The sequence below is a fragment of the Centrocercus urophasianus genome, unplaced genomic scaffold (assembly GCF_019232065.1).
Source record: "Centrocercus urophasianus isolate 14NV4802_14NV808 unplaced genomic scaffold, USGS_Curo_1.0 seq_13, whole genome shotgun sequence".
NCBI classification, from domain to species: domain Eukaryota; kingdom Metazoa; phylum Chordata; class Aves; order Galliformes; family Phasianidae; genus Centrocercus; species Centrocercus urophasianus.
In genome coordinates, this window is record NW_024884475.1 from 10,684,681 (window position 1) to 10,699,441 (window position 14,761).

At 40.9% G+C, this 14,761-nt stretch overlaps 1 protein-coding gene across 2 annotated transcripts; it reads right to left on the reverse strand.

The window, feature by feature from the left end:
* Positions 1–472: 472 nt before the first annotated feature.
* On the reverse strand, positions 473–14,749 carry LOC122156699. 2 transcript variants are annotated; one of them, XM_042811721.1, is made up of 6 exons: positions 13,727–14,749; positions 10,866–11,588; positions 8,649–8,978; positions 7,174–7,296; positions 5,602–5,708; positions 473–4,534 (listed from the first exon to the last, which is right to left on the reverse strand). In XM_042811721.1, the coding sequence occupies exons 2-6, from the start codon at positions 10,915–10,917 to the stop codon at positions 4,481–4,483; spliced, it is 666 nt and encodes a 221-aa protein (XP_042667655.1). In that variant the 5' UTR covers positions 10,918–11,588; positions 13,727–14,749; the 3' UTR covers positions 473–4,480. The 2 variants fall into 2 exon arrangements, with proteins under 2 accessions (XP_042667655.1, XP_042667654.1); XM_042811720.1 differs by having other exon boundaries at positions 8,649–8,981.
* Between the last annotated feature and the right edge of the window lie 12 nt (positions 14,750–14,761).

Here is a 14,761-nt window from a genome sequence, read left to right on the forward strand (position 1 = left end):
TCATCCCCTAACATTTACCCCAAAAGGTTTGCAGAACAGCTTTCTGACAGTTCTCACAATTTAAATAGCAGAATGTAGGAAGCACAGGAGAAAACAATTTGAAGTGAATTCAGTGTTCTTCTTGCAGCAGTACTCAACAGCCCTTCCCTTTTCAATTAGTATTTCTAATATTCCCTTTTCAATTTGCCTTTTACAGAAAAACAAGCAGTGCATGCTCCACACTGAGACATAATTATCAAAACCCTCATCTTTTTCAGCATCCCATTTTCTTGTTGTATTTAGAGCAACAACACATTTCAGTCACTAAAGAGCAAGGTTCTCCTTTGCACCAATTCCAAAAACTTGCTCTACATCTGGGTAATGGTTTTAAAGGTCGTCTCACTTCCACAGCAAACATACGTACGTCTGGGGATTAAATGCTGCAGCCACTCAGAGTTTTTCGGCAATTTTTCAGGGTTCAAAACTGCATAGGTCATCATTTTATCATTTATTTCTCAAAATACCCTTAAAATTGATTAATGAGCTCACATACTATGTACATATATTTTAAAGACAGGTAAAGTCATGCATACCAAAGCCAACTAACAGTAAATCAATATTTACAGTGTAAATACTTCTGTCTAGTTTTCAGCCTCTGATTGAATCATTTCCTTCATGCTACCCTGCATGGGATTTATATACTTCTGTGCTGAAGTTTCATGATATTAAGGCTTCCAAGGCTCTTTTGTTTTTTTTTTTATTGTAATGATAGGCAGAAGTTTTTCACTGTTGTTTTCCAACAACCATGACAGCTTGGTCACTCTCACACAGGCAGTCCTGTTGTCATTTGCACTACCTTCATGCTTCTGTAATTCTGCAGGCACATCCTGCTGAGCTGTGGTCAGCATGGGGGAAAGTCCTGTGCTACGGTCAGAAAGAACAACAAAAAAACTCCCAAAGGGATCATTTCAAGCAGTGGTCATGAGGCTGACCCCCAGCAAATGACCGAAGTGGAATGCCAACATGCTCAGCATACTTGTTCCCTTGTAGAATGTTATGTATGTGGGTTCAGAGCAGAAATAATACAGGATGCTTAGCAGCCCCATAGCTCTGTCACAGCATTGCAGACAGGAAGGGTGAAAAAACAGCTCTTGCTCTTTCTGCCTAGAGGCTGTCAGCCTCCTCGCTCAGAGCCCGAACAACATGTCAGCTGCTTTTTCCATTTCCTTTCTTGCTCGATAGAGCCCAGTTTAGGGCCAGACTATTTATGTAAAGTTTGCATTTTAAAAAGAAACTTACAAGGAAAAACTAAATTTAACATTGTAGAGCTGCTAACATGAGAAAGGAGGGTTACTCTGAGCCAACTCCATCAGACTAGTGGTATCTTTGTGGAGGCTGTCACTTTACCAACTGACCTCTTCTGCTGCATTCACTGGTGATGTTTACCTTTCACTCTCTTTCCAGAATTAAAAGCTGTAACAAGGGAGCAAAACCTATTGCTTACATTCGGATTTGCTTTCACAGCCCTAACCAGAGGCTGCCATCCTGCTAAGCAGGAGTGCAGGTATTTAGGTTTGGGACAAGGCAAACACGAGCAGGTAACAGAGCACCGGGCATTTCACTGACACAAAGATCTCAGACGACTTATGTGAGGGCAGCTCTGCCTTCATACAGCGTTGCAGCCCACACGTTATCATCCACCCTTTCTCATATTCAGAGAAATCAGTGAACGTTCTTTTGATCTCTACATCCATTTTCCAGTTGGATTTGCAGTTTCCTGTTCACAGGAGTGATATGGGATGACATATTAAAAAAAATAAAGCCACCACCAAACCAGCCTTTGCTGTACCTACCCAAGACAAGTATGGCGGCAAAAATCAATTCTGATCATCATATATTTATTCCGCTTTGTTTCTGCAGTTGTTTATAAAGGATGTGGCAACATGCATCAGTTTGGAGTCTGACTGAAATTGATGCAGTGCACAAAACTGCAACGAGGTAGGAAAGCCCAGTTTGTGAGCTAGAATAAAAGCAACACAACGTCTGTCTTAGGTGAATGGAAACATGGGCCCCACATCATATACGCCAGCTCCCCCTCAGGTGGTTCTTCAGAGAACAGTGTTTCCCTTAAATAGAAGATCTACTTGAAGATGGTAGTCTTCAATGGAGGAGCAGGCAAAACACCTTATCTCAGGTCAAGCACTGATTTCAGCTTCTGTCTCACAGCCAGCGCTCGAGTTAGCCAAGTACTGCCATCCGAACACATCCTGCCTGCATAGATCTGCCCTCTGTACGGACTGGATCCAACCACACAGCTGCCTGCCCCATGGAGCTGTGCTTCCACACCGACAGCATTCTCAACTAACGCAGGAAGCAGCCTGAAATCAGTTAAAGCCTGGGCCGTAGGTGTTGTTTTTGTGAACGCCAGCAGTTCTTGATGTCAGCAGTACAGAGAAACCACTTTAGATAAAATCAGATTGCGGATGAGTTTTAGTTTAACTAAGCTAATGTCACTGCTGTTCAGAAAGTGCCATTATGAGGCACAAAAATATGAGTCACAGCATCACACACAGGAACATGACTATTTGGCCAGAGGGTTGGGGGCTCCTTCTCCTCCTGTCTGCTGCCAGGGATGCCTGATGCTACAGAGCCAGGGGTGCACCTCCAGTCTCCTCTTCCATAGATTCCACGGCACGTTAGTAAGGTTTGAGCCAGACCAAAGCACCCAGCAGCCAAACTGCCAAGAGTAACTGCCCAAATGCCAGGTAGCTGAATGGAGCTGAGCCCCACAGGACCTTTGTGCAATGAAGCAAGGAAGAGAGCAAGCTGAGGTCTGCAGTCCCAAGTGAAAGGAAACAGGCTGAAGTGCAACAACTCCAAGCCAGTGCCATCAGTGGGATAGAAACAGGGAGGGGAGCTCAGCTGCAGCTCACGGCTCTGTCAGACAAGAACAAGACACGATGAAGTGGGGGTCGATCTCCCCATTGCCAGATGTTGGACACAACAATGTCAGCATTCAAAATACGAGCAGCTGTCAGTAATGTGGAGCTCTGCTACTAGAAACCACATTTAATCAAGGATTTGTTACTGGTGCTGTAATGAAAATATGATTTACAGACTATTAAACTGTGGCCAGGTGGCAATCTTTATTTAGTGGTTTTACTTATCATCTGAATATTGTACACATCTCTCCACAGATCTTACATATAGAAGTAACCAGTAACAGATAAAATGGCCAGCATTTACCACACCCAGTTACATCTGTGATACATAACTGAGAGTTTCCTTGACCTGTTCTGAAGGTCATCACTCCTGTTACTGCCTCTGACTCTGTGGTATAGAGAAAAAAAGCTGCAGTGTTTGCAGAAATCAAGGACAGTCATGTCTGTGAGCCTCAAAGGAACATGGCACAGCGCAGCGCTCACCACGCAGCAGAGGAAGCATCTGTAATCATGACTTTCAGGACAAAAAAGACCAAGATTTTAAAGTGACTGAAGTTCAAAAGGAGGAAAAGAAAATCCTCTACATAAATTGCAGCGTAAGAAATAATTTCTCTCCTGCAGGACACACATCCACAGTGTACTGCAGCACTCTGGGAGGGCAATCCATGAGCTGCAGCCACCACAGCATGAACAGAGCCAGAGCACAAGGCACGCTGTAAAGCAAGGAGTTCACTCAGGATGCTGAGCAGCCAGCAGCCAGCAGTTGAGATGGCGCCAATTGCCTGGAAGGGCTTTGGAAAGCTGCTCTGTGTCCAGCATAGCAGACACTAGGCAATAAATACACCTAATTATATTACATACAACTTCATTTAAACCAAGTATTTCTTTTGACACAGGAGACTGCATTCTCTGAAAGACTTTCCTTGGCTCTGCGAATTCACGTCTTGTCCCTTTCCACAGGAACACTCTCGGGTCTCCCTGAAGCCTTCCCTTATCCAGGTTGAACAACCCCAGCTCTCTCAGGATGAAAGACTGATTTACAGAGGGGCTACCTGAAGAAATGCATTTGCTGTTCAGAGGAAGTTGTTCAGTACAGAAGATTTTTCAAAATATAATGCATCCTATATTATTTCCATACTCTGAATATGGAGGAAGAGTTAGAATCATAGAATATCCCGAGTTGGAAAGGATCATTTGGTCCAACTCAAAACGGTTGAGTTGAAGACAGTTTTCTAAAAATTGCTCTGAAAATTCATAGACTCCTTACAATAAAGTCAGTCAGAAAACATTCAGGAAATGGTGTTGAACCAACCTTTCTTCTGACACACTTGTCGCAGGAAATGCATGTAATCTATATTCCAGCAGCACATTACATACTGTTTTCAGTTCCATAACTTGCTAACAATATTATAGTTATTACATGATCCTTTAGTTCTGAATGTCAAAGTGGATGGAAGCTCCTCACCACACCCCAGTTCTAGACGTTGCAGCTGCCCCAGTTCGTGGGATTTGCTCATCTGCTGCACTGGGTCCAGTAGTGACAGTGGGTTTGTCATCTTTTAGTTTGATGCATCGTAAAAAGAATCGAGTGAGTTATAAAGCGTAGACACAGCCTTAAAAAACAAAGAAAATTTTATTAAAGGCTATTTAAAATGAACCTTATATCCAAGATACAATATATAGCATAGCCAAATGAAAAGAGGGACGAGCACTGGACACATCACAGAAACGTGGAGTTATAGTTCTAGATGGAAATTACTGACATTGAATGGCAAAATCTCCCTATGTTGGGATTCAGTTCTCAGCTAACGAAGCACCAGAATCAAGGTACCCACCTTAGGATACCAAAGATATATGGGTCCAGGTGTAAATAAGGCTCTACGAATTCTGAAACGCAAAAGCATTTCCCTTAATCATTTAGCTCCAACATTTCTAAAAAAAAAAAAAATCTACCACATTGTTCTTTCTGGGTGGGTGCTTTTTGATGCAGTAAATCACCAAACTGATATGGCATTCAGATATTATTCTGGGCTATACAGAGACCAACGTATATTCATTTCCTAAGCACAGGTAGGATTTGGGAACTTCAAGTCAGTCCTTCAGCAAAACCTGAGAATTAGTGTTCTCCTTGAAACGTGCACAAAGGTCTGAGCTCCCAGACACACAGCAAATAAAATTCCGATTGTAAAACAGTAAGAAGGTGGATGCTGTAGAGTGCACTTCTCTCTGGAGGCTTTCTGTTTTTGCCTTCATAAATCTACCTGCTCTCAGCAAGCACTGCAAGTTGTAATGGCCTTTTGCACTGAAGCTGGTCCAAGAATATATGTGAACAAAATTATTGCTATTTTTCACTTCCTTTATACTTCTTTCAGACAGTATTTATATTGAGATTCTCCACTTTTTGCTGCCTTTCTTCCCAGAGTCATTGAACATAACCACCTTAACAAGTGAAACCAATACTTCCCTAGTATTCTGTGTCTTTTTCCTTAATTCAGAGTGCTGGCTTTTAAAGTACTTATTTTACATTTTTGTGCTTCAGAACTTCTTTGCATACAGTAAGATGCCATTCTTAGAACTGCAGTTTATCATTGCATGCTCTCAGTTCAGTTATACTCCCCACTGCCTTGTTTTGAAATTCTTTTCCTCACAGCAAGAGAAAGCTCTTTCATAAACCACTTACCCATCCAGCTTCTTCTCTGGTGGATTCAGTTCTTCTATAAATGTCTGCCACCTCAAGTGTCTGCTCCTCCTGATGCCCTTCTTGTGGTGCAGGAAGCTGGGCAGAACCTTAGTAGAAAAAAGTTATGGTCACCGCTTTCTTGTTGCCCACACTTTTATTCTACCAGAGAAAACTGCTGAAACAAAGTGTGCAGAGCTCATGTATGGCTCAGTGAGAGATGACAGTATGGCATTGTGCAGGCAGACGATATCGGCTACCTTCTGATTTGTCAATTCTTCTTATGTGATAGAGATCTCGATAACAGCATGTGCCACAAAAAGCAGTCTAGATAACCAATCAGCTTACCTCTAAGCAGACACCTACTACTTACCAGTTCTCACATAGATCTCAAGTTCCATTCCTGTGTCACCTCCAGTTATCAAAACAGAATCATACATTCATAGATTTGTTTGAGTTGTTTAAAGATCATCTAGTCAAGCTTCCCTGCAATGAACAGAGACACCTACAACTTGAACAGGCTGCTCAGAGCTCCTTCCAGCCTGATGTTGAATGTCTCCAAGGATGGGGCATCCACCACTTTTCTGGGCAACACAGGAACGTCTCCTCCCTTTCAGTTTGAAACCATTTCCCCTTGTTCTGTCACAGCAGATGCTGCTAAACAGTCTTTCTTTCTTACAGCCTCCCTTTAGACACTGAAAGGCCACTCCCAGGTCTCCCCAAGACTTCTCTTCTGCAGGCTGAACAGCCCCAGCTCTCTCAGCCTGTCCTTGTAGGAGGGGTGTTCCATCCCTTGGATCATCTTTGCAGTGTCTTCAGTGTCTTCTGGATGTGCTCCAACAGGTCCATGTCTCTTCTGTACTGAGGATTCCACATCTGGATGCAATACCCCAGCTGGGGTCTTGCCAGTGCAGAGTAGCGGGGCAGGATTTTGACCTGCTGACCACACTAATATTGTTGCATCACAGGATACAGCTGGCTTTCTGGGCTGAGAGAACACACTGAGCTTAGTGACTCACCTGTCCTAACTGCCCCAGAATTTATCTTTTTTTTTAACTGGGAGTTGAATTGAAGAAGTTGAATGTCATAGACATTCCACCTATATCCCTGATAGCCCACCAGCTGAGTAAGCCTCTATTGCCACCATAATATTCGTGTTATGTAGTTACTTAACAGGCTGCCTTAGGTTCTGCGCCACTGGCCTGCACCCATCACCTGCAGATGACTTATTTCTACAGTTACTTATTTCTACAGTCCTGCACCCTTCCTGTGCACTATTTTCTCTCATGATTTTTTCCACCCAAGCCAGGTATCACTAGCAGGAATAATGCAGAGTTAAATTCTAGATGCTCAACTTCTTTTGGCTGTAAGATGCTCGTCTGAGGTACAGCCAGTGCCTTCTGGACCCTCCTCTCAAATTTCTCAGCTTGAGGTGCCCATTGCAGGTAAAGAGAAAGTGAGCAGAAGTTGTACCTTGGAAGTCCTCTTGGTGATGCCTCAAGTTCATCTGTTCATACAGCTCAAAATAAGTATTTAGTTTAGAAAGTATGCATTAATGGAAATACTGTCACTCACCAGAAAATGTCGACTTCTGTTTCTTTTTGTAGCAGAAGTATAAGCTCCCCATTGCAGCTAAGAAAGGAATGATGGGAACGATGAGCCAAACTACTGACGTTTTCTTATCCAATGACTGAGCTTCTGCAATTACATTTTTAAAGTAAAGTTATGCACAACTCAAAGAAACAATTGAAGAACATTATTATAAACCAAACCAAAATGCAACTTTAGGAATGAATCAACCTATTCTCCCACTCATATGCAAGGTCATCTGTGCTGCATCATTCGTGCTGGATGCTCTCTGATGAGTATTACCATCAATCCCACTTATAGCTCATTGTTCCTACAGTAATGAAAGCTTTTCCCCCAAGTGAATCTGAACCTTTTCTACTGTACTTCTAGGCTACTGCTACTTGACCAAGAGATGGAGCAGATCACTAAACTCAATTCAGGAGAATATTTCCCCCTCCTGCTTAGAATAACACCATTTCATTCACTCTTTATTTCAAACCTCCTTTGGTGTTTTCTAAATCTTCTGTCATCTTTGTGCCTCCATTTGGACTACCAGATGGTCAGAAGCGTAAAGCAGTGCCCCAAACTGGACTGGATGAGCAGATGTTTCCATGCAATAAGCGGCTGATATAACGGGTGTATGATCATTTTAAGGTCTAGTCAGAACTGGCCACCTTGTCTTTTCTTTACAGTTCAGAGGCAGAAAAAGAGAGAAGGAGATTGGCATTTTCAGAAAGTGATGCCTGGTATCTCGAGACAGCTGTGAAACACAAGTGAAGTAAATTACTTTCTAGGTATGACACACTCTTTCTCTGGAGTTAGGTGAAGCATATCTTATCCCTGCTGCCTAATAACTTAATTGTGTTTGAATACACATTGCATTAATGCTTATCAAACTTGAATTCAGAACTGGGACCTTAATTTGTTCTTGCTAAAGTTTAGCGCGTGACAACATTAAAGTAAGATAATATAGCCTCTAGAAATCAACCTGTCATAAGTTAATGGACAAAAACTCTTTTAAATGTAGACACTCTACTTCTGTATCTTTCATAGCTATCTCCCACTTCTTTTTTAAACGTGTTCTCAATAAAAGTAAATGCATGTTACTCAACAGTGACCACGTGATTATTTCATCCATATCCCACAACACAAAAGATACATTCATAATCTCACATCCACCCTAATGGATTCCTCTAAAGAAGGAATTGGGTTTGGGCCTTTTGTGAAACACACTGCTGTTACACAGGTTTTCTGGATCCTAATTCAGTACTAATTCTTTTTAGTAAAACCCTTAAAGAAGAAAGCAAACACTTTACACTGGGATAGTTAAGGCAAGGAGCTTAAGGTAATTGTCCTAAGGAGCTGTTCAGGCCCTGCTGTGTTCATCTTGCTCATTCTGAGATCTGCAGCATTGAGGGAGGGATGTGGGAAAGGGAGGAAGTCATAAGCTAAGTGACATAAACATACTCTTGCATTCTTACCTCGCTCTTCAACGACCAGCATTGTTCCATTTCCATACACTTTTTTACAGAAAGGTATTTCAATAATTATCTCACAGTAGTAAAACCCAGTGTCATTTGCACTGGCAGCTTCAATCACTAGGACATCCTTGATTTGATGGGTGACGTTGCGTACATAGACAAGATTTGATGATACAGTTCTGGTGATGTTCTCCTTATTAACAAGATACCAGCTGATTCTGTATCTCTTAACTGACTTTTCCCAAATACAGGCTATTTCAGTGGAGTGTCCAATAGACAGGTGCATTTCCGTTGGTGTTTGGGTGACCATTACATTACTGGGATCTGCAGCTACTGGGAGAAATACATATAAAGAGAAAGAGGCAATTAGATCATTCAACATCTCTAATATCTACAATTTTAAATACTATTTTAAGTAATGCTAATACTGTAAAATCGTGATGACATTAATTTTCATGAGTAGTTACTACCCACTTCTTGAGAATAGACACATTGTGGCTAAAGTAAACTTTTACCATGTGTTGTATCACTTCATCACTGGTGCAAAACATGTGAAGTTTTTCTTTGTACTTGTCAATATACTTATTTTCCCATTTTAAATAAATAGCTTTTTTTTTTTTTTTTTTTTTTTTTTTTTTCTTTAAATAAGAGATGTTGAGTTAGAAGCACATTAAACAAATAGTTTTCATCTGCCAGATAAGGAATGACCAAAAGGAGTTATTCGGAATGATTCATCCACAATGAAAAAGACTTGTCAAAAAGAAAGAAAAACTCACTGGAAATTTTTGTCCCCATGTAGGAGTTCTTTTTCTGCCCTGCTTCTACTTAGTGACAAAAAGTACAGCATTTTTGCCTTGGGTTCCGTAATTTTGTTTGAAATTTCCTTTTAAGTTATTGCTGAAAGAGTTGTATCTATAGCACGACATTTACCTCCTTATGTTATTACGTATCCCACTCACACCACAGTTTTTTCATCAGGTTTTCATTTGGTTTTAAGCTAAGGCTAACTCAGATATCAGAGGACATCACACTTTTTACTCTTTGCTGCTTTCAATCACTTATTGCCCACCTGCTAGATTGTCTCCATGAAGTGCAGTACAGCATTGTGCAAATTATTTTCTTCCAAAATAAAATCACTGTGCAGACATCAGATCATGTTTTTATTCAGTGTCAATGATTTGGTTGCTCATCACAGAAATGCCAGTCTTATACAGATCTATCCCTAGAATGCTGATCATACGGATTTCATTTGCTGTGTGAAGAATTATCATCACTGTTCTTCTAGTGTGTAAACTGTTAAAGTGAGGAACCAATCGAAAGGAGTGTGAACTGTGTAATTTTCTTCCAATTCTTACCCTGCAACTCAGACTCTTTTTCCACCAATACATAAGGAACGTGATGACTTGGTCTTCAGCTGCTCCTAATGTGGCATCTGGTTAATTTTTGTTAGAATTGCATAAATTATGTTTTCACTTCCTTAGCTTCTTAGCCATCGTACCTAACAGCACCTCTACTTTTTCCTCACAATGCAATGCTCAACAGCACCTCCATTTCAGCGAGCCCAGCCATTTGCAGCTGCTCTGTGAATTACCCAGACCTTTGCTGGATATGTATGAGAAGAAGAGTAACAGCAGAGGCTCACAAAACCAGCCTGAAATTCTATCAGGAGCCTTATTATTACAACATTATGCTGGAAGCCAAATGCTTTGCACTCCCTATTGAGGATACTTCTAAGTAAGAACTCATCGTATTTACTGCAGTCAATTTGTACAAACAGCTCTAAGTTTGCATTAAGATGTAGACTAAAACAGAGTATCTTCCTACATTAAAAGCAGAGAACACCATAAGGGTAATAAACAGCTGAACAATAAGGGAAAGGACCGATGCAGTGAGCAAACACTTGGAAGCTGTTTGAAGAACTGATTGCTCATGTCACTTCTGCTCACTTGTTTTGTCATTTAAAATACGTTCAAAATGTATTTTAAAAGTCTAAAATTTGTTCCTCTACATGTTTTCTTACAACAATCTCTTGGTAAAACTGCCTTTCAATCCCCCACACGCTTTAATTTTGATTTCTGGATTACAATAACACACTTTTGTCTCACATACACACAAGTCTGAGGTTGACACGCTTTGGGCTGGATTTAAAATAAATCAAAATCTCACAAACTACAGGTTACTAACGATAAAAGAAGAAAAGCCATAAGCAGTACTTACCTAAGCAGCCAACACACGTTGCTAAAAGGAGTTCCAGTGAAGAGACTACCATCACGCAGTTATTACAGCACTCACATCAGGGTGTCTTTGCTGAAGATGAACTAAACAACAAATGAAAGCACATCAGAGCTGCAGCCCAACTTCCTCTTCCCTCATGAAGTGACGATGACATGAAATGCAAGTATAGCCCCGTGTTTCTCGATGCTCTTTTTGACGCTGCAGTTGTAGTTGTCTCTGCTTCAGAGCCCAGTTATGCCTTTTGAAATCACAAATCTTCTCAGAGTTTCCACCAGTTGCCTTTCCTCACAAGCAGACGGGCCTCCCTTCCGTTAAGTCATGAAGGGCTGCCTTCCAACAGTTGAAGCACTTCAAAATTTACCACTTCCACAATCTTACATTCGGGAGCATTTTGTAAAGATGAGATTTCTCACTTCCTAACGCTGTCGATAGTCTTTTCCATCCAAACTGAGTAATGCTGCCCAAGCCTAAGAGGCTATGCTCATACATAGGTTACACTGATACCAAGCACTACTCCTTCATTTCTTTATCACACATTTGCTTGAGGAAGATTATGAGCATGGGTTGTATGAAGTGAGCTATGGTATGTCATCAAGTTAATGGCTGTCTTGATGAAACTCATCTCCATTCAATTGTTAAAAAAATAATCTGAAACTCAGACGACTGCACTGATTTTTGATGCCAGCCCAGAAACACTTAGATTGCCTGTCAGAGACAGAGAAGGCAAAATACATCATCAGCCTTATTCCCTTGACCGAAGATCTTTCAAATGCAAAAGTAGCAGGCCACACAAAATCGTTCCACAAATATGCTTAGTTGTATTACATTAAAAATTGCAGAGACAGAAGGTAAAAATAAAAAAGAAATTAAAAATCTAATAGAACATGAGTAGTTAATTTAGAAGTCTTGGTATGAGCCTGTCTCATCCACAAAATATTCTAGTGCCAACATCTGGTTGGCAGCAGCACCAGGCACGTGTCCAGAACAGCTGAGCTGCAATTTGTAATGAAGACACAGCCACATTTACAGCCTAGAGCACTGTTCTCATCTGTCAGCAACAAAACACGATGCATCAGTATGTCTGTATCTCAGCATCTGCCTTATCAGGGTTGATTCTGCTGTCACTTGCATTGCCAGGTCAAACACAAAATATACCCCAATACAAGAGCAAAGATAAGTAAGTTCCTAAAACCGCAAATTCTAGGACTGCTGTAGAGTGTCCTTATCTCTGATGGTACCCAGCTGGCTAGAGCTACTGAGAGCATAACAAATATCTTTGAACTGAAGTGAAGGAAGAGATAAATACTTAGAAATATTCTATTAGCTATACTAGTACTGAAACTTTGTTAATTCTGGTGCAGAATAAATGAAATATGTATGCACAGATCCAATGGAGAAATTAGCTTCTTTTGCATGTAAATATGTGTATTCGTGCACTTCGTGTTCAGGTGTGCAGCTGGCAGCTCCATATGTAGAGGCTGGGCGAAACTTTTCCAATAGTGCTGACAGCAGCTCACATTCACTCTGAAAGATGCTCTGGTTCTGATCCAAAGCATCCACTATCAGAGACGAAATGAATTGGCATAGAAAGAGGGATAGAAAAAAGGTTTATTTTTAGCCTGCATTACTTCATTGTAGCAGTTCACAGCATGACCCCACAAATGCAAGGTATTCATAGTCAGTGGTATTACTGAGTGGGTGGAAAAAATACGAGTGTTTCTCAAGGCAACCTGCATCACACAAAACAACTATGTGGGTCAGAATGCATCCGCAACAGAGAGATTCTTCTTAGTTTTCTCACTTTGTCTACAAATAACATCACCACATTTGGACTCTGCAAGACTCATGAGTCTTCCTTGCCTCCAGCAAACACCAGGTGCAAAGCATGCTGCCACTTGGGCTCTCACCTGGCTCCATGTAACAGACCTGGTAACATCTCACTACCGCCAGTGGAGCTTTACTTGCTTTCCGTGATACATCCACACTACTAATTTTGTCCAGCTTTCACCCAAGCAAAAAGCTGAAAACTTGGTTTAATATTATCTCCAGGACTTTTCTCAAAACCTTTGTTAGCATGGAAATAAACCCCATCTAATTTGTTTTCCAGTAATGAATGACAACTTACATCTGAGCAGAAAAACAGCTCCGCAGCACAACAATCGGCCAGCTGTGCCTACCACAATTCATTTTCAAATAAATATGAGTGCAAGTCATACTTTTACCTGCTCTAGTGATTAAAGTAGTGATCTGCAATATTTCCTCTTAAAAAAAAAAAAAAAAAATACAACAGAACACCATGTAATTATTGCACAATGAAAATAAATCAACCACGGTAGTGGTATCAATGCATTCACCAAAAGCACCTTCTCAAACTAGGTGAATGCTGGCATGAAAAAGGAACTACTTTGGGCAATATTTGCTTTGCTCACTCAGTATACAGCTCAATTTTATAATCTACCAGCATGCCTTATTGTTTTTAACACGTGTATCAGACAACACAACCAGTTCATCCACAAAAACACAGGGTGAAATCATACCACTGTGCAACCTACACAGCGCCCATGCCCATGATGATACATGGTACCTCCAAGCAGAGACTGAAAAAAGATTACCAAAGTGACTCAGTTGAACACATTTTGTTTTCTGAATACACACAAAATAAAATGAAAATAGCTGCCATCACTTTACTGCAGCCTGGTTACAGTGCTATATGCTTTCCCTATGGGATTAACGCTGCAGGAAAACAGCTTCCACTGCAGCAGGGCAGGTCAGATTGGTGTATGCCAAGTGTTTATGGCCAAGTGTGAAAAATAACAAATATGTAACAACAGCAGTCCACCTACTGAAAAGCAGCACTTTCTGGTGATTTTAAGGTGACACAGTCAGTTTGTACAGGCTGTCTTCACAAAGAAGCCGACACCAGTGCAGCTCTTTCAGCACAGCTGTTTTGCAACAGTCCTTTCCACTGTTTCCTTTGTTCTGGAACAGCATCTCTGCATGGGGGAGAAATTATTGGTGAAATAATCGGAACTACATCAAAACAACTATCACAGCAACATGTATTTTTTTAGATGAATCTAGATCTGAAATTATAGATTTAAAACCCGCCTCTATTTCCCTTTAAATCCCATGTGTTTCAAGTTCTGCTGACCAGAAATACAGTTCTGTACACAGCACAACTCAGCATTACCACTGCAGTAAGTGATCAACTTGATTCTCATCTCAGCCACGTGCATTTTCACAGTGAATACGTAAATCAAGGGCATGTGAACAGAATGAGATTCTAGAGCTTCAGCTAAGAAAAAATTGAAAAATGCAACGTTGCTTTTGAACACAAAAACATACCAGCTATTAGGAAAGCTGGTCGCTGCCTGTTTCCTTTAGCTGCTGCGCAATCAGATCTGCTTAGAACTTGCACTTACTGTCAGTTTCTTTCTAAACACTGTCCTTTGTATCTAACTAGAACAGAACAGAAGACTAATGGGATAGTGTGAGGCAAATCTATTCAACTCCAAATCTTAAGAGAGATAGTTTTAATGAACTTGCTGCACAGGAATACCAACACCGCATTCAACTTGAGTTCACAGTAAAGCAGAAAATTTGTGGTTGTTGCCTGAAAGACAAAGTAGCTTAAAGACATGATTGGCATATAGAAACAGAATGGATTTGGGCAAATTATTATTCTGTGACTGAGAAGCCATCACTAACAATAAAAACCCTGTGAAAGGACTCTTGAAACTATCACAGTAAGAAAGACAATTCAAGACTAGAGGACTAATGCGCCTTTGTCAGCATTCCCAAATGAAACATCACAGAAGCAATCACTTTAAAGCCATCCACAGCAAACATGAAATTGTTCAAACCACTTGTACTGCCAC